Raw genomic sequence first — 19,331 nt, 5'->3', positions numbered from 1 at the left:
GGGTCTAATTGGCATTATTTAAAAAAATTGTCTTGGTAAACATTAGGAGACTGCATTATGTCTTCACATTTCTCTTTTTAGATTCTTCCACTTTTGATAGAGATCAACTGCGTAATTTCTCAAGGTTAAGAGCAATAGTATCAAATCTGAGTATGATCAACAAGGTCAATGCTTACGCGGGCCGATTTCGGATAACATCTAAGTGTGGAAGTGCAAATCACAATATAAGGAATAGCTGGATTAGATGAATTGATGGTTGTTACCCTCTTTTGTTAATCTTAATTTATTATTATTTTTTCTTGAATAATTTATTATATTTTTGGATTTGATAGTATTTATGATTCATAATATCAACACAAGATAATTGACACATTTTATGTATATAATGTTTCATTATGTATTCTAAACCTGAAAGAAATGGTTCAAACAAGAATGCGTTTAATATGTCTTGGATATTTTCTTTCAGATTTGAATTCCTGACCTGAATCAATAATGCAAATTTCTTTTAAGGGGTTCTCTACCCAATTAATGAACAGATGTCAAGTTGTAGGTTTTCCTTTCTTGAGAACATCCTAGGTGACATCGAGTCGTAGCTTTTCCTCTCAATTCCCAAGTTGTAAATCTAGAAATCCACTTATAACTCGGTTTGGGTTTCATTTTGCAAGAACTTGCGTCGGTACATCACAGGTTCAAGTTGTACCAAAAGTAATGCAAATCACTTTGTTATTTATAGATATTATGGATATCTTCTATTATTGAATCGCAGCCACTCTCTTGCACTAACTTGTAGCCATCCTCATTTTATCTCAACTCAAATTCTATTAAAAAATCATCAATTTGGACCAGCTAAAATTCTTTCTAAGCCTCACTTAGGATTGGATTTCCCTGCCTGATAAATAAAAGGTTTGGGTTGTCACCCTGTATTAAAACAGATCAGAACCATTTTACTCCAATGATATAAAATCTTTAGATTTCCAACTTATATGTTCTCAATCAAAAGGAAACTTCAAATAAGTATATACACCACTAAATACTCACGTTCTCTCATATCTCTCCAATAGAAACCTCTATGCTCTCACTCACATACGTCTCTTCTCCCCTCTCACACATGGGGTCTACACGGTCAAGGGAGGAGAGATAATTTCTCTCCCTCCCCCTTTCTTGTCTATGATCCTTTTGTTACTCTATCCACGATATCCCACACCCACAAATATAATAAATTTGTTTAATTTTTATTTGAATTATAAATATATTTGTTTAATTTAACAAATTCTTTGTTTTCCTTAGACATTTTGGAGGGGAGTCTCTCTCTCTCTCTCTCTCACACACACACACACACACACAAAAAAACACACAAACCTGATCCTCATTCTCTCTTGAATTCCCACATGTTCCTTCTTTCTCACAAACTCTCTCATTCTCTCATGTCTCAATGTATCTTCCCTCACCTGTTTCTCTGTTGTCCCAACATATATATATAGCCCCACGTGCACATTTACTAGTATATATATATATATGGTGGAATCCAAACTGAAACTTTTTAACTAACTCTATACATACAATTCTCATTGACAAATTTTTTTGGTCACAGAAGCAATTTCAAAAGCTGCTTTTGGCTATTACGAACAAAATTTGTATTGTCATTCTTAATATCAATTATTAAAAGTGTAATAAGATGACCTCGAACGAGTTATTTGGTTATGATTGGAGGAGCTAAAAGAGCTAAGGTTAAACCTAAAATGACCCTAGGAAAAATAGTAAAGAAAGATTTGTATAATTTAGGCCTTGTCCCTAGTATGACTTCAAATAGAACTGTTTGGAAGGCTAAAATCCATATGGCTGACTCCATTTAGGTGGGTTTTTTGAATTGTTGTTGATGCTGTTGTGCTCTTTACTTTTTCCCTTTTTCTATTATTGTTATTATAATGTTTTTGCAAAGATCCATGTAGCTGTTGAGGTTTTGGTGTCTTGACTTCTGATGATGGACTGCTGTAGCAAGAGTTCTTTCTCTGTAATTGAAAATTTGTGAGATGTGTGAGGAACGAGCGACTATAACCCCACTCTCCATTGATAGTGAAACAGATCTCATCTCACCGTGGATGTAGGCAACTTTGCCGAACCACGTAAATCTTTGTGAGCATCAAGTGTTTGTGTTTGCAATTTCCATTCTTCTTTGCATTGTGTTAGGTTTTACAATAACCAGCCCCATTTAGTTGGGATAAAGCTCACTTCTTATTATTGTTGTTGAGCAATCATTCGCATGCATGTTTGGAATAGATTCTATGTTTGAAGCAAGAAAATAGAGAAGCATTAGGCTTCAAAATGTATACAAGACCCAAAATCTATTCCCAAAATGCATACCAAAGACGGCAGCATCTATATCACAGATAGGCTTAGCATCAAAGAAAATCTGAATGGGTCTGATGTGCTCAAAGAAAACATGGAAGAAAATCCTGACAGTAAAATTTTTCTATCAAGAATCAAGCCATTCTAATGGAAAGCTGCATCAAATATCCTTGCTGTCCGGCCCAACCTCAAAAAGATGTGTCACTTAATTGCCAACTAGTTTGTGCCCCAGATGTGAATACGAGCCAGAGATCATAGAGCATGATGCATTACTACATTGCCACCCCTCCCCCCATCCAAGAGCAGCAGATAGTTTATGATCTCTGGACCTCTTGTCTCCCTCATGAGATTGACGAATTTTTTTTATCTGAGTTTCTGCTAATCAATGAAGAAGTCTTCGTCATTAAAGACTGGGACACCTCAATAGTGGCATAGGTTTTATCATGAAACTATGGGGTTCTATGGGTGTAAGGTTGCAAAGATATCAGGATATTCAGCTGAGACATTTTTTAAAATTTCATCAACACTGACTGATACATCATGAATTCCTGCAACACAGAATAAGTTAAGGTTACCCTGATCACTGAAAAGAACTAAACGAACAAAACCACATTAGTTAAAATCCCAAAAAAAAAAAAAAAGGGAAAATAAAAAGCTAACTCTCCACAAGGTTACAACGGAAGAGCATATCCTCGGAGATATTTGGAATCCACCCCTGATTCACGCACCAATGCTACCCGCCCAGTTCGTGCAACCTTCAAAAAGGAAGAACATTCTCAATGAGACAAGAAAAAAAAACCAAGAGCAGAAAAACAAAAGAAGAATATAAAATATGTAAAGATTAAAAGAAAGGTGATCCTCCGGTTTTTAAGTCTTGTTTTTGTTGTGCATTGGGGCTCAGGAAAGCCAATGGCTTCAAATCGGCCTCTGTGGCCCAATTAACATAGAGTTTCTCCAGACCAAATTCTGGCCTAATGCTCCAGTTTTGGCCCATGGGCAGCAGGAAGGCTAAGAGGCCTTAAAACTGCATTACCGAATCGGGAATGAAATCTGGTATCATGCTCGTATTTTAGCCTTTGTTGCATCTTTAGATCATTTTGGGCTTCTTCGGGGAGAACAAAAACCCCAAAAATGATTTAGTGCTCCTGTTTTAGCCTGTGCATTTTCAGCTCATTTTGGGCTCAGAAGAACAAACCCTCATCCCCACCCCCCCCCCCGGAAAAAAAAAAAACAGAAGTCTTGACCCAGGTCATAAAAAAAATCCTACTATACCAAACCGGGACCAAAATCTAGTGTAATTCCCCCAATTACAGCCAACACAACTATAGTCAGAAATGCAGAGGATAGCGCTTCCACGGAAGCCAGATTGGTAAGCTACGCAAACAAAAACTATCGCATATAGACCAACTTTCAGATCTGAGACTAGTTCATCAGGCAATGGCAGAATGAGATGATATAGCCAAGACTTAACAGTAGGACCTAAATCTTGACCAAGCTGCAAAATTTATCTACAAATGGATGACATTAGTGACAGACAGACAAATAAAATTGGACAAAAGCACAACCAAGATGGCCGACTTGAGAAACATGGTTAGTCAACAATTAAACCCGAATGGAACAAAGAAGAACTTGAGTTTCATCTAGAAGACAAACCTCGCAAATGCCATACGGTTCCAACAACCTCTGCAGTGCAACCATCTTATCCAAATCTCCAGAAAGCTGCAATGCATAAGAAAAACCTTATTGCCAATACCAACAACAAAAATAGAAAAATGGGGAAACTAACCAAGGAAAAAGTATCTCTAACAGGAAAGCAGAATGACAAGTCCATTAGCATCATGAACATATTTCCATTAGACTATTATAAGGAACTATATCATGAGTCATCAGCTAAACCAGCTCAGTCAGGTCAAGAGTTTTCTCACCTTATACAAGTCTGGTTGTGCAGGACCCTGGGAGGATTGAACTGGGGTGGGTCCTAAATTTCAGCTTTTTTTTTTTGCATTAAGTGTGTCGAGACGTGGTTTATTTACTTTGTTTTTAACTGTGTTATTTGGGGGGAAAAGTATGTTTAAACATGTGTTTAACCCCATTTGTGTTTCGTAAGTTGTGCAAAATGGTTTGTAGTGATGGTTCCTTGGATGGTCAAGTCTCTATGTGAGCTTGGACTCCTTGCCGTGGCAGCAAGTGGCAATTTCTTTGGTGATATGCCCTTGTGTAAGCCCGCCCCGTGGCATGAAGTGTGTATACTTCAGTAAGACCATCTGCGGCATGCATTGACAATATCATCGGTATCATCAAGAGTATCTCAGTAAGACCACCTTGTGGCATGATGATGGTGAAGCTCCATGTTGACAAGTTCAAGCTTCCATCAGTAAGACCAAGCTGGAGTTCATCAGAGAAAACGACGAGTCAAGAGCTTCAAGAGAATTACTCTCAAGACTTCATCGAATGAATTGACTCCTCATGACTCGGGATTAAATTTTGGGAATATGGCCTCACATGGGGGAACTGTTTTGAAATGGATTTTTATCCTCTCAAGTACACTGCACTGCCCAGTGCACCTCACTTGAGAATCCAACTGTACACCCAACACTTGAAAAGATAAAAAGACGTCACTGCCCATGTTTTTACGGTTGGATTCTCAAGTGAGGTGCACTAGGCAGTGCACCGCACTCGATAGGATAAAAATCCGTTTTGAAATTGAGGTTTTAGACTTAAAAAAACTTGAAAAATGTTTAAAATATGTCATGTAAAAAATCAGCCACAAATTCTCCTTGCTCTGCCAAAATTTGGGTTGCTAGTCTGAATGCCTGTCCAACCAGTTCATCTGGTGGGAGCAACCCGAGAAGGCTCTTGTGCCAGGCTGAGCTGCCTGTAGAAGTAGCCCAAGACCTACCTTGGGCTCCTGGTTTGAGCTGCCAGTCCAACAGGCTCTTCCAGTAGGAGGAGCCTGAAGGCTATGGTCCCTGCCAACCTGAGCTGCCAGTCCAACCGGTTCTACCTGCCGATGGGTCCAGTATGCAGCCAAGCCTCCGGGCTTGAGCTCCCGTACTGTGCCCAGGCAACGGTTGGGTGCCAGTCTGCTGGTAATCGACTGGTTGGTCCAACGGCTAGAAACAGAGCCGCTTGCCAACAACAACTGGGTACCAAACTGGTGGGGGAATTTTTTTTCCCATTATGCATGGTCTTTTGGCCATCTTTAGGATTCTTTTGGCTTCTATATAAGGATTAACTGTAGGTCATTTGACATATCAGTGAGCCTTCATGCAAATCATTTGTGAGTCAGTAGTGCCAAGTCTTTGAGAATCACTAGAGCTTTCATCTTGCAAATTCACATTCTAGAGGTTTTCTTGTTTAGAGCTTTATTTTGTTATTTTGGCTATTGATCTATCTTCATCTCAATTTTTGAGGTTGTAAGGGTTGTTAGTGGTAAGCCTAGGAAATTACTAGGTTTGAGTGTGAGCCAAAACACTTGGGTTATTGTGAACCTGGAAAAACATTGTGAGGGTGATTGAGGATCATTCTCCAAGAGGGTGCCTCTTAGTAGTTGTAAGGATAAGGATTATAGCTCACGTACAGCCTAGCCTTGTACTCCATTCCATACTTATACCCTTGTACTCCCAATCTTTACTATAAATAAGAAAAGCCTATGCCATACAAAGACAAGCCAAATCATTCTCCCATCTTCTCTCTCAACTTCAACTTGGTATCACAGCGGGTTTTCTCCGTATCCACATGTCCGCACTACGTACTACCACACCTGCGGAGGAGTGGTTAGAGTTTAGACCCACATCGGCTACTAATTAGCCTACAGTCCCCCTTATACACCTGGGAGTCCCTCCACCTACTAGTTCGAACTTTTGAGTTGGAAACTTTACATAGTATTAGAGCCCCCAATACTTTGTGTTTTTTTTTGTTCGAATTCACCGCCAAAAGGTTTGGCCCCTCACGCAACTGAAGCTTCGACCTCCTTCATTCAACAACGCCTGTTAATGCTATAAGGCATGTCTGAATCTCACTAAACCCCGCTAACTTCCGCTGACCCCACCAGGGCCCCGCCAGCCCCTGCCACGTCCGCCTGGCCTCCGCTTTCACCTGCCGCCTACACCAGCTCCTGTCGCCTCCGCTGGCCCCTTCCTGGCCTCAGTTCGCCCCATACCAGCCTTTGCCTGGCCCCCGCCAATCTCCTGTGTACTTTGATGCCCCGGAAGTCGTACCCGTGACTTTATCTTGTGACTTTTTCTTTTGTCATTAACAGCCCATTTTGACATGACGGCTATATAACGGAGAGTAGCATTAGTGGAACCTCCGTAGGAGTTGAAGGTAATGAGGTGAGTTGTGTTGGGACTCATGGCGATAACCCATCCCTCTAGTCAGGTCCCACAAAATTTGACAGGAGCAACCACCTCGCATGGTCAAGGGCATGTTTGCTTACTATTCGTGGAAATCATTTTTTCGGGGTACTCGACGGGTGACACACCAATGCCGACCGAGAAGAGCACATGGTTAGCCAACGATGATCTAGTTATGTCTATTCTTCTGAAATCTATGGAGCTTACTATCAGTCCAAGTTTTGTTCTTTTAACTCTGCAAAAGAATTATGGGAGGTATTCAGCAGGCCTATGCACAGCCTAACAGCTATGCAAAAGATTTATGAGCTTTGTCCAACAAGTTCGTGAGACCACTCAAAAAGATTTGTTACTTACTGCATACTACTCTGCTCTTACAACTCTCTAGCAGCAACTGGACTTTTATCATCCTGTTCCTATGGCCTGTAATGCTGATACTGGTACCTTTCAGCGTGAGTGCGAAATTGGATGTGTATGACTTTCTCACTAGCTTGACTCCTGAATATGATCAAATCCGTGTTCAATTCGTAAGCAAGGACAAATTTCTCACTTTACTACATTCATCTAATTTGGTTCAACATGAAAAACGTTGCCGCTCTATTATGATGCTTTCCATCATACCTGATTGTTCGACTCTTTATACTACTCAATAGGGTCTCCCAAGCTCGGATCATCCTGGTTCTATCACTACGCCCAGTCCTTCTGCCAAGGATCATGTTAAGTGTGACTATTGTGGGAAGCCTGGACACACCCGAGAAACATGTTGGAAACTCCATGGTGGTTGCCCTAAAGAAGGGCACGGTGGGAAACAGGGTAATATAGGCTCACATGCTCATCTCTCTGAGGCCTCTGACAGTTCTTCAGCATGTGTCCCCCACTCTTATAGCACCATTTTCAACAGATAAGTTTCTTTCTCTTCAGCGCATGATGTCCTAGCTTGGCATAACTTCCCCTACACCGGCTTCCTCCACTACACCCACCTCTTACCTTGCCCAGGCAGGTATATCTCCTTGTATGTTCCATGTCTCTTCTAGTTTTAGTCCCTCCTGGCTTCTTAATTCCGAAGCATTTGATCACATGACTAGTTCTTCAGAGTTCGTTCATACCTCCCTTATTTGGGTAGGGACAAAGTCAGTGTTGTAGATGGGTCCGTGACATCTATTTATGGAAAAGGTTCTATTAATTGTTCTCCTACCATATCCTCGTTTTTTGTTCTCCATGTGCCTAATATCTGTGCTAATTTGTTTTCTATCTCCCGTCTCATTGTTGAAGTATACTGTTGTGTTCTTTTTATTCAACTTATTGTATTTTTCAGGATCTGGTGACAGGGGCAATGATTGGATATGGTAGGGTACAAGATGGGCTGCAGCCGCTGTACTATCTAGATCCACATCTCACCATACTCTGCCTCCAAAAGTTTTGGCTCATACTCTTCAGATAGATGGTGCTTCGTCAATAGTTGCATAATCGACAATGCCTTCTTGGTCATCCCTCCTTTCATGTTTTGAGTTTTTTAATTTCTCTTTGGTTAAGCAATGTAGTTAGGACAAGTTTATTTGTGACATTTGTGAGTTTGCCAAACATACTCGTTCCTCTTATTTTCCAAGTTTCAATAAAAGCAATGTTCCTTTCTCCATTATTTACTCTGATTTGTGGGGTCCCCCCCAAATTGTAGCTCGGGTGGTTTTAAATGGTTCATTTCCTTTATTGATAAACTGCACTCGTTTGACCTAGGACTATCTCCTTCGTAGCAAAACGGAGGCCTTTAGTTGTAATAATCCCAGGTTTACACTGAGAGGGAGGTGAATCACTGTCACCAATTTTTCTCCCCCAAATTTTGACCCTGACTATTCACCTCACTGCCTGGCACTCCCTACTGTCACACTCGGACTAGCTAGGGCAATCTCAAGTTTATCACTATCAGATACACAACTGTATGCATGTCCACCCTGCTACCACAAAGCGGCTAGGTCTACCAAACAATGCATACCCATTCTACACACATCCATAGAACTCCAATATCCATAATTATATGCACATCCACACAATACACAGTTTACGTTATTAAAAAAAAAAGAGAAAAACTACAGAGGTGCAGTATACAAACAACTCTGAGAACCAAGTAGCAGAACAAATAACATCACAAGTTACATGGGCAAAGATCCCAAGCATAATGTAGTCCTAGATAGGTAGAAGACCTACTAGGAGCTAGGTAGATCAGACCCTCACAAAGGTGCTGGCCGATTGGGCAGAATTGAGAGTTTTAGGTCAAAACTAGGGTTAGGTTTTGGATAATGAAGTGGGGGTGATGTAGCCTCGGTGAAATAACTTCCACTTAGGACCAGGTTCTGTCTAAGGGTTGGCCGAATGGGCAGATTAGGGTTATTAGGGCAAAAGTTAGGGTTAGGGCTAAGTAATGACTATGGAGTTTATAGGGTTTTAAAAGGCAGCTTTAAAAGGTCTTAGTGGTATAAAGATATTAGGGTTAGGAGAAGTTTTGAAATTCTGCAATTTTGGCAGAATCGGGTCACAGGCTTTAGGGTTTAATGGGGTGAAGAGATGAAGGGGTTAGAGTGGGAATTATGGGCTAGGGCTGAGGTCGAGTGTGGGGAATGATGTAGGGAAGGTGGGCTGAGAATAGGGTTTGAAGGTGATGGCTAGATCTGGAATTATAATGGAGTCCTAGTTGAAGTAGGAGTTGCAGGTTTAATGGGGTTGAGGGTTTAATGGATAAGTTGCAGGGTTAATGTGCAGGAGCAGCAACAGCTTGAAGATTGAAGAAGACCTCCTGACCTTCACAGTGCAAGGAGTTGCAGGTTTCCCCACCCTTCACCACCTTGAGTCCACAAGGATATAGGCTCGCAGAGGAGCAGGAGCCAGCAGTCGAATGCAGCAACTCAGATCTGAAACAGAGATTTTTTTAAGCTGAAAAGATGTGGGGGAGCCTCCCACGAATTGTCTATTTATAATAAAAAGATGGCCAAAGGCCTTACACAAATATGTAGACTAGGACTAGGAATCCTAGTTCTAAATCCTAAAACCAACCAATCCTAATCAAACTAGGACTGATCTGAAATCTAATAAATACACTTGTATTCTAACTAGGAATACAAGTTTAAACAAATAAAAAAACAACCTATCCCTCTAAAATCGTGGAGGGAATACTAAGCACACTTAAACAAATAAAAAAGACTGTTTTACCCCTACATAACAGAAAAGAGAAAAATAAAGGCTCCAACGAAAAATAAAAAGAACAGCCAAATAAATCATGGCTTCGGCTTCTTCTTCCTAGTGCTTGGATCTGCATCAGGGGGTTTATTGGGTAAAGCTAGGCAGGCCTATGAGAGTTTAATGGGGTAGGATTTGTAGGGTTTAAGTGAAGATTTGAATTTTAGGAAATTTGGGTTTTGGGTTTTAGGAATGAGGGGGATAATGGGATCTAGGGTTTAGAGAGGGAATTAGGTCAAGGGGTGCTGGTCGAGTATTGTAGGTATGGAGGTGATGATTTGGTTGAAGTTTGGTGAGATTTGGATGGTTGAATAGGGCTGGACAGAATTTAGGAGTTTTTAGGGTTTTGGGGTTTTGCAAAGATGAGGGGGAATTAGGGTTTTGGGTGTTAGGATGGGGCTGCAAGCTAGGTTGAGTGGAGGAGGAGATGAGAGGGGGCTGTGGTTGGAATCTAATTGAATTTGGGTGGTGGAATTGGACTGGGCAGATTCTAGATGACCTAAGGTTTAATGGATATCGATTAGGGTTAGGTGGAAGGATTAAGAAGAAGATGGGGAATGCTGAAACAGTAAATAACTTACTGATTTAAGAAGATCTTCAATGGAAGCAACCTTGAAGACAGCCTTGAAGAAGAACCTCCTGATCTACAAGATGCAAGGAGTCACTGGAAATCCACCATCCCTTCACCTTGATGCTACTCAGAAGGCAAATTCATGTAGAGTTCAACAGCAGCAGCACTGGCAGCAGCAAAACAAACAAAATTTTCAAAGTCTAATTGTGGGGGAGCCTCCCACGATTTCAATATTAATAATAGAAGGCCATAGGCCAAATCCTAGTCTAAACAAAACACTTCCTCACTAATTCGTGGAGGGGTGGACCTAATTAAAACAACTTAAAAGTTTAAAAGGATTAAAAGACCTATCTACCCCTAGTAACTTAAAATAAAAGACACTTAACTAAATCATTTAAATTAGACCAACTTAAATTGAACCAATTGGGTGCAACCAATTTGAACCGGTTCAATTAAAAACTTCAAAATAAACTAAGTATAGAACTAATCTAAGGCTCCTACTATGACCCTATGCCTAGGGTGGTTTCTTCAACTCGAAGAGGCTTGGTTCTACATCGACTCTCCCCGACTTAGAAACATTCATCTTCGATGAATGGGTGAAATCCATGCGACACTCCTGCAGCTTGTGGCTAAGCTTCTTGACATCATTAGTAGGAGTCTAAGTGCTATGCTGTTTGGAAGAAACCCGTCCACGAATTTTGTGATGAAGAGGGGGAAGCAACATGTGGACAGCAGCTCTAACACTTGCCAGACAAAATTCTGGTGAGGCAGGAATATTAGGAACAAAGTCTTCAAGTCGTGGAGCCTTCCCTTCAAAGAACCAAGGGGGCATCACAAATTCTCTGTGTTCAACCTCCATAGGGTCTTCAATGTTACTAACCTTCTCATCGAGCTCCACCTTTTCAAGAGTTGAAACTTGAATGTCTTCCTGTGGATTGTTCACAACCACTTCTCCATCTTCTGCCCCATCATCCATTGAGACTTGAGTAATAAGATGAACACCTCGAGCATCACCATCCAAATCTTCAAAGTAATTAACTAAGTCATCATCATCATCTGGGGGATATGGATGGAAACCAGGTTCATTGTCATCATCAGGGGTTTCATCTTCCTTAGCCACATGGACAGATTTATGCTTTTGTGAGCACTCCCTGGCATAGTGTCCAATCTCATTGCAATGGAAACACTTGTGAGGATCACTATTGTCCATGGGGACTTTACCTTTATGATCAGCATGTGGAGGAGCTGTAGGGCGTGAAGAACTACCAACAAAATAGCCTGATCGGGTAGAACCATAGAACCAACAGCAGAATTTCCAGCTCGAGTGTGACCACTGGTAGTAGACTTGAATGCTGATGCTGGAAAATCTTTGTTGGTGTCTTCAGTAGAGGAATCAAACCTTCTATTTCCAGCCAATAATTCTTCAGCCTTCAATGCCTTCTCAAAACAGTCCTTGATGTCTCTAACATCAACCACCCCAATAGCCCTAACAATGTCTGCTCTCAAACCCAGTCGAAACCGAGATAACATCTGAGTGGCTCCTTCTCTAGTGCCAGTACGAGAAGCAAGAGCATCAAACTGCTACATGTACTCAGCTACAGTCATAGTCCCTTGGCGTAGGGAGTTGAATTGATCCTGGAGTTGAGCTTTGAAGTGTCTGGGTAGATATTTCTCCTTCAAGTCATATCTCATGTCTTCCCAAGTAGTAGGTGCATGGCCATCAAGTTCCATGAGCCCCTCTTTGCAGTGCGCCACCATTCTCAAACAAGGCCAATCAGCTTGGTACGTGCCAATCTCATCTTTCTATCTTCAGGAAAATCATACCAATCAAAATAATCTTCAAGGGCAGCAAGCCAGTCATAGAATACCTGAGGATCATGGTTCCCATCGAACTCCTTCAGCTCAAGCTTCATTTCTGTGTGTCGTACCTTCAATTGGAAACTTCATTTGAAGTGAAGTAGGATCTCAAATACTCCTCGAAATTAGGCCTTTGAGGGTCTTCTCTAATTCTGTCCCTGTTTTCTCTGTATCCATCTCTGTCATGTTTGCGCCTATCTCTATGATCTCTATATTCTCTGTGATTCCTGGAGTGATCTCTGTATTCCCTAGATCTATTCCTGTGATTTCTAGTCCTTCCCAGGGTTCCATGTACTTCAGAATTGACTTGGAATCTGTCCTCTTCTAAGGGAATGTTGCTGGCCTTCAGAGGTGTAGTCTACCTTTGTTCCATAACCTATAATCGATCATTGACAGATTTCTGATCTGCCGAAAGCTTCCGGAGCATCTCATGATTGCAGCAAGGGGATCAGGTTGGGGTGGCAGATCTGGATTCAGCACTGGATTGCCATGGTGATCCATGGCTCCGATACCACTTAATGTAGTCTTAGATAGGTAGAAGACCTATTAGGAGCCAGGTAGATCAGACCCTCATAAAGGTGTGGTCGATTGGGCAGAATTGAGAGTTTTAGGTCAAAACTAGGGTAAGGTTTTGGATAATGAAGTGGGGGTTTATTGGGTAAAGCTAGGCAGGCCTATGAGATTTTAATGGGGTAGGATTTGTAGGGTTTAAGTGAAGATTTGAATTTTAGGAAATTAGGGTTTCGGGTTTTGGGTTTTAGGAATGAGGGGGATAACGGGATCGAGGGTTTAGAGGGGGAATTAGGTCAAGGGGTGCTGGTCGAGTATTGTAGGTACGGAGGGGATAATTCGATTGAAGTTTGGTAAGATTTGGATGGTTGAATAGGGCTGGACAGAATTTAGGAGTTTTTAGGGTTTTGGGGTTTTACAGAGATGAGGGGGAATTAGGATTTTGGTGTTAGGATGGGGCTGCAAGCTAGGTTGAGTGGAGGAGGAGATGAGGGGACTGTTGTTGGAATCTAATTGAATTTGTTTGGTGGAATTGGACTGGGTAGATTCTAGATGACCTAAGGTTTAATGGATATCGATTAGGGTTAGGTGGGAGGATTAAGAAGAAGATGGGGAATGCTGAAACAGTAAATAACTTACTGATTTAAGAAGATCTTCAATTGCAGCAACCTTGAAGACAGCCTTGAAGAAGAACCTCCCGATCTAAAAGATGCAAGGAGTCATTGGAAATCCACCAGCCCTTCACCTTGATGTTACTCACAAGGCAAACTAATGCAGAGTTCAACAGCAGCAGCACTGGCAGCAGCAAAACAAACGAAATTTTCAAAGTCTAATTGTGGGGGAGCTTCCCACGATTTCAATATTAATAATAGAAGGCCATAGGCCAAATCCTAGTCTACACAAAACACTCCCTCACTAAATCGTGGAGGTGGACCTAATTAAAACAACTTAAAAGTTTAAAAGGGTCAAAAGACCTATCTACCCCTAGTAACTTAAAATAAGACACTTAACTAAATTACTTAAATTAGACCACCTTAAATTGAACCAATTGGATGCAACAATTTGAACCGGTTCAATTAAAAACTTAAAAATAAAACTAAGTACAAAACTAATCTAAGGCTCCTACTATGACCCTATGCCTAGGGTGGTGTCTTCAACTCGAGGAGGCTTGGATCTACATCAAGCACATGGACTGCCTGATGAACAACACTTCAACTTAGATGCGCAGAAGAAGCTTATGGCTTTCAGAGTCCAAACCAAAATCTTGAACCTTGCTTAACACGGCACAGTCGGTACAACATCCTTGCACCCAATGAACAAAAAACACCATAAGTTACAGAGGCAAAGATCCCAAGCTCATCTGTGGACCTGCCACCTGATTTAAACCTCCATCTAAAGGGGACATTCTGAATACCGCCATTGTCCACTGTTAAGTTTAAGGGTATTTTTGTCTTTCTAGTGTTTTCGGCTCTACTTCCCTTCTTTACTGTAGAGTCGTGGGGTTCAGAGGTATACTTGTCTTTTGCACTTATTTTATTTTGTGGTTCATTATTATAAATATAAGGGAGCAGTCCTGCGCCTGCGTATTCTGTCCAAGGGCTTGGACTGTCCTCTGCTCTTGGATAGTTTGCTTCTTCTCTTCTTCTCCTCTCTCTCTCTCTCTCTAATATGATTGCAAGGTCTTGATATTGTAACATGGTATCGGAGCTCTTGTAATCAGACCTGAGATTCTTTTTCAATCATCCTCTACTGGTTTTTGTTTTTCGATTCTCACCTTGTGGTGTGCAGCCACCTAATGCTGCAGTTATTATGAATTAATCACTCCTCTTACTTATGGAGTGCATTATACCTGTTTCTGCTCGAGTATCCTGCTGGTAATTGAAGTCTGTTATAATACCAGAAGTTAGAAAACCAGATTAGAGAAAGTAGAAGAGAAGAGGGAAGAAGAAGAAAGAGGAGGAGAAGAAGAGAGCAAATCTCGTGGAAGAGGAGACCTGCGGGAGAACAGAGTGTTCTCACGCAGGTTATTTAATGTTTATTTATAATTAACATGACTTGGACCAAACTGCCCTTACATATGCTGAAATACTAAAACCCAGAAATAACACAAGGACATAAAGACCTATTTGCCCATATAACTATCGACTTCAACACTCCCCCTCAAGCTGGAGCATATCTATCACCCATGCTCAGCTTGTTACAACAAGATCGAAAAGTAGGAGCGAATAAGGACTTTGTGAACACATCAGCAATCTGATCAGATGAAGAGACAAAAGGTGTCTCAACCAGCTTCTTCAAAATGGCACTGCGAACAAAGTGACAATCCACTTCTATATGCTTAGTTCTCTCATGAAAGACGGGATTACTAGCAATATAGATGGCTGCCTAGTTGTCACAAAACATCTTCATAGGGGTCGGAATAGAAAACCCCATCTCAAGAAGGAGAGACCTAACCCACATTAGCTCTGCAGTGGTATGAGCCATGGCTCTATACTCAGCTTCAGCACTGGATCTAGAAATCGTGGTTTGTTTCTTGCTCCGCCACATAACCAGATTTCCCCCAACAAAAGTACAATATCCTGCAGTAGATCGACGGTCACTAGCAGAACCTGCCCAATCAGCATCAGAATAAGCAACCAGCTCCATATGTTTATTTGGACGATAAATCAATCCCTTCCCAGGGGCTCCCTTCAAAAACCGAAGAACACGAATAGCTGCATCCTAATGATACTTGCAAGGGGACTACATGAACTGACTGAGAACCCCAACAGCATAGGAAATATCTAGCCTAGTGACTGTCAAATATAACAATTTCTCAATTAAGCTTCTGTAGGGATGAACATCTTTAAGACTCTCACCATCATCATAACCAAACTTGTAACTAGGGTCCATAGGAGTATCCATTGGTTTTGCAGCAAGCATAACAGTTTCGGTCAAGAGATCTAGTACATATTTCCTTTGGGATAGGCTGATTCCCTTCGTGCTTCGGATAACCTCAATCCCAAGGAAGTAGTGAAGCTGGCCCAAATCTTTGGTCTGAAAATGCTGTTGTAAGTAACTTTTCACCTCCTGGATCCCATTTTCATCATTTCCTGACACAATGATGTCATCAACATAAACCACAAGAATCACCAATTTCTCTCCTTGGCGGCGAACAAACACAGAATGGTCAGAGCCAGCATAGAGTAAAACCAAATTGCGTGACAATAGAACTAAACCTCTCAAACCACGCACGTGGAGACTGTTTCAGCCCATAAATGGCTTTGTGCAACCCACACACACGACCACTATTCTCCCCCTGAGCAACATAGCCCGGAGGTTGCTCCATATAGACCTCTTCAAGTAGGTCACCATAAAGAAAGGCATTCTTGATGTCTAACTGATACAACGGCCAAGCAAAATTCACAGCCAAAGAGATAATGATGCGAACAGAATTCAGCCTAGCCACAGAAGAAAAAATATCAAAATAGTCAACACTGTAAGTCTGGGTATACCCTTTAGCTACCAGGCTGGCTTTAAGCCGCTCAACAGACCCATCAGAATGGTACTTAATAGTGTACACCCACCGACACCTGACTAGGTCTTTACCAGGAGGTAAATCCACCAACTCCCATGTATGTCGAGTCAGTAAAGCATCCATTTCCACATCCATGGCCTATTTCCAAGCAGGGTTATGAAGAGCCTCAGTGCGAGTACGGGGAATAGTATACGAAGACAAAGAGGTACCAAGACTATGTGGACAAGAAGGAAGATGGGATAAAGAAACAAATTGTTCAATAGGATAGGTAACGAAAGACTTTTAAGTACATGGACGTTTACCTTTCCGAGTGGCAATGGGTAAGTCATCAGGATCCGGATCAACTGGTGAGATAGGAAGAGCAGGTAAGATGGGATCTCCACCAGAGGTTGAGGGAGGTGCAGGAAGCGATGCAGATGGGCCAGTCTGATCTGTATGGAGCTGCCCAAACTGCCTCTTGTGCCGGTACACCTGTAGTGGAGTAGTCATAGGAACAATGGCAGGAATAGGAGGAGCGTCAGACACAGGTAACGGAGCACTAGACACAGTGGGATTGTCAAAAAAATAGGATGTACCCTCAAAGAAGCTGACATCCGCACTCACAAATTGTCTGCGAGTGAGAGGGTTATAGCATCTATACCCCTTTTGGTTCCTAGAGTAACCCAAGAAGATACACTTGGTGGACCGAGGGTCCAACTAATCACCATGGAGATGGAGATTGTGAACAAAGCAAACACACCCAAAAACTCTAGGAGGCAAGCTAAAGCTCGAAACATCGGGAAATAAAATAGAAAAAGGTGATTTGTCACCAAGGACAGAAGAGGGCATGCGATTAATCAAGAAACATGAAGTAAGGACTGCATCACACCAAAAAGGTTTGGGCACTTGCATATGCAACATGGGGGCCCTGGCAACTTCAAGTGCGTGCCTATTTTTCCTTTCCGCAACCCCATTCTGTTGAGGAGTATAGGAACAACTAGTCTGATGAATCATCCCATGAGAAGCACAATAAGAGGAGATCTCATTTTGAACAAACTCCAAAGCATTATCAGACCGAAATATTTTAATAGAAGCATTAAATTGGGTTTTTATTTCATTGAAAAAATTCTGAAAAACATTTAAAAATTCTGATCTATCCTTTAAAAGGTACAGCCAAGTGGTCCGGAAATAATCATCCACGAAAGTGACAAAATAACAAAAACCATGTCTATTGCTAGCACGACAAGGACCCCACACATCTGAATGCACTAAGGAAAATAAAGAATTACTACGGGGCATAGGACGAGATGGAAAGGTAGCACGATGATGCTTACCCAACTCGTAGCCCTCACTCTAATTTATTCAAACTCTTAAACTAGGGAAAAACAACTTTTAACCTAGACAAAGATAAATGTCCTAACCTACAATGCCATCAAAACGAAGATTCTCCACCAACAGTAGTAGCTGCAGCCGAAGCAAACGGGGCAGCGCCATGCAAATAGTATAGGCCATCTTTCTCACACCCTCCACCAATCGTCTTCCTCGTGTGAAGATCCTGAAAAACACAGTAAGAGGGAAAGAAGGTTACCGAGCAATTTAGATTTTTAGTAAGTTGGCTAACAGAAAGAAGACTTAAAGGAAATTGAGGAACATGTAAGACTGAAGAAAGAGAAATATTAGAATTAAGAGATACAGTACCATGTCCGGTAACAAGAGTAGAGGAACCATTGGCCACAATAACAGGAGGAGTGTGGGAGTTAGAAAAGATAGAACTAAAAACCGATGACTTACCAGTCATATGAGCGGAAGCGCCCCCGAATCAATGATCCAGGGTGTGGAAGTAGTAGAAAGGAGAGCGGCAAGAGTACCTGCATAAGCTAAGGTGGCAGCAGTGGTGGATGCCCCAGAAATGGAAGTGGATGATTCCAGACTCTTGATGGTCCGTCTTTATTTTCATTAGCTCATTCAGATATTTGGGGTCCTTATCGTACAAGTAATAGGCATGGCTTTCTGTATTTTGTCACCTTTGTGGACGACCACTCTCGTCTTATTTGGTTGTACCTCTTGAAGGATCGTTCAAAGTTTTTATCTGTATTTCACAATTTTTACAATGAAATAAAGACTCAATTTGATGTTCCTATTAAAATTTTTCGTTTTGATAATGATTTGGAATTTGTTCAAAATGAAATTTCTTCTTTTTGTGCTACTCATGGGATGATTCATCAAAATAGTTGTTCCTATACTCCACAACAAAATGGAATACCGGAACGGAAAAATAGACATTTACTTGAGGTAGCTCGTGCCATTATGTTTCATATGCAAGTTCCTAAGCACTGGGTTTCGATCGAAACCCAACCAAAAATCCTAAACACTAGGTATAGAATGGTGCCATAAGAGAGAAAAGAGGTAGGGAACCAAGGCATACCTGATTAGGGATGCAACCGGCAGTGGGTAGCAGTCTAAGGTCAGTTCCTTCTTCCTCCTCCTTCTCCTTCTCTTCTTCTCTTTCCTTTCTGTCCTCTCCTCCTTCCGATTTAAATGAAGTGAGAACTGAGCTTTAAAAGCTCAGTTTCTATATATAGGTTAGAGCCACTAAGGCTCGTTTGCTTGTGCACCTATTTGGGTCAAAACGCATTAATTCCCCAATTAGACCTCGCGGACCCCCCACTCGAATCCATACTAGTCATGGAGTTAAAGGTAGGTCATACAATGAGTCCACGCACAAGGGGAACGATTCGATGTGGGATTCGGGGTCCAACACATAGCAAATCCGAAACAGGACAGCAAGACCAACCGGTTAATGCAGCCAGCTGATCTAGACCTGCCCAGGTGATTGACCGGCTGGTCAATCTCAGCTTTGTTTGGGCTGGGATTTGGCCAAAGCTCTTGCCCACTCATAAGGGCATATCAAGGGGTGTTTGTGTACAGTAATGTAGATGTGTCCTTCCATGCAGGAGAGGTTTTGAATGAT

General features: G+C 41.6%; 1 protein-coding gene across 1 annotated transcript in view; it reads right to left on the bottom strand.

The window, feature by feature from the left end:
- Nucleotides 1-2,838: 2,838 nt before the first annotated feature.
- LOC122656026 (acetolactate synthase small subunit 2, chloroplastic-like) overlaps nucleotides 2,839-19,331 on the bottom strand; it is a 70,965-nt gene continuing 54,472 nt past the window's right edge. Inside the window, exons 11-12 of the mRNA XM_043850447.1 lie at nucleotides 4,000-4,065; nucleotides 2,839-3,101 (exon numbers count right to left, since the gene is read on the bottom strand). Coding sequence (XP_043706382.1) covers nucleotides 3,018-3,101; nucleotides 4,000-4,065 — 150 coding nt within the window. The 3' untranslated portion in view covers nucleotides 2,839-3,017. The remainder of the gene's footprint in view (nucleotides 3,102-3,999; nucleotides 4,066-19,331) is intronic.

Source organism: Telopea speciosissima, chromosome 3 (assembly GCF_018873765.1).
Source record: "Telopea speciosissima isolate NSW1024214 ecotype Mountain lineage chromosome 3, Tspe_v1, whole genome shotgun sequence".
In the NCBI taxonomy this organism is placed as follows: domain Eukaryota; kingdom Viridiplantae; phylum Streptophyta; class Magnoliopsida; order Proteales; family Proteaceae; genus Telopea; species Telopea speciosissima.
Note: the sequence above shows the minus strand (reverse complement) of the source record. Positions and strands in the feature narration are given on the sequence as shown.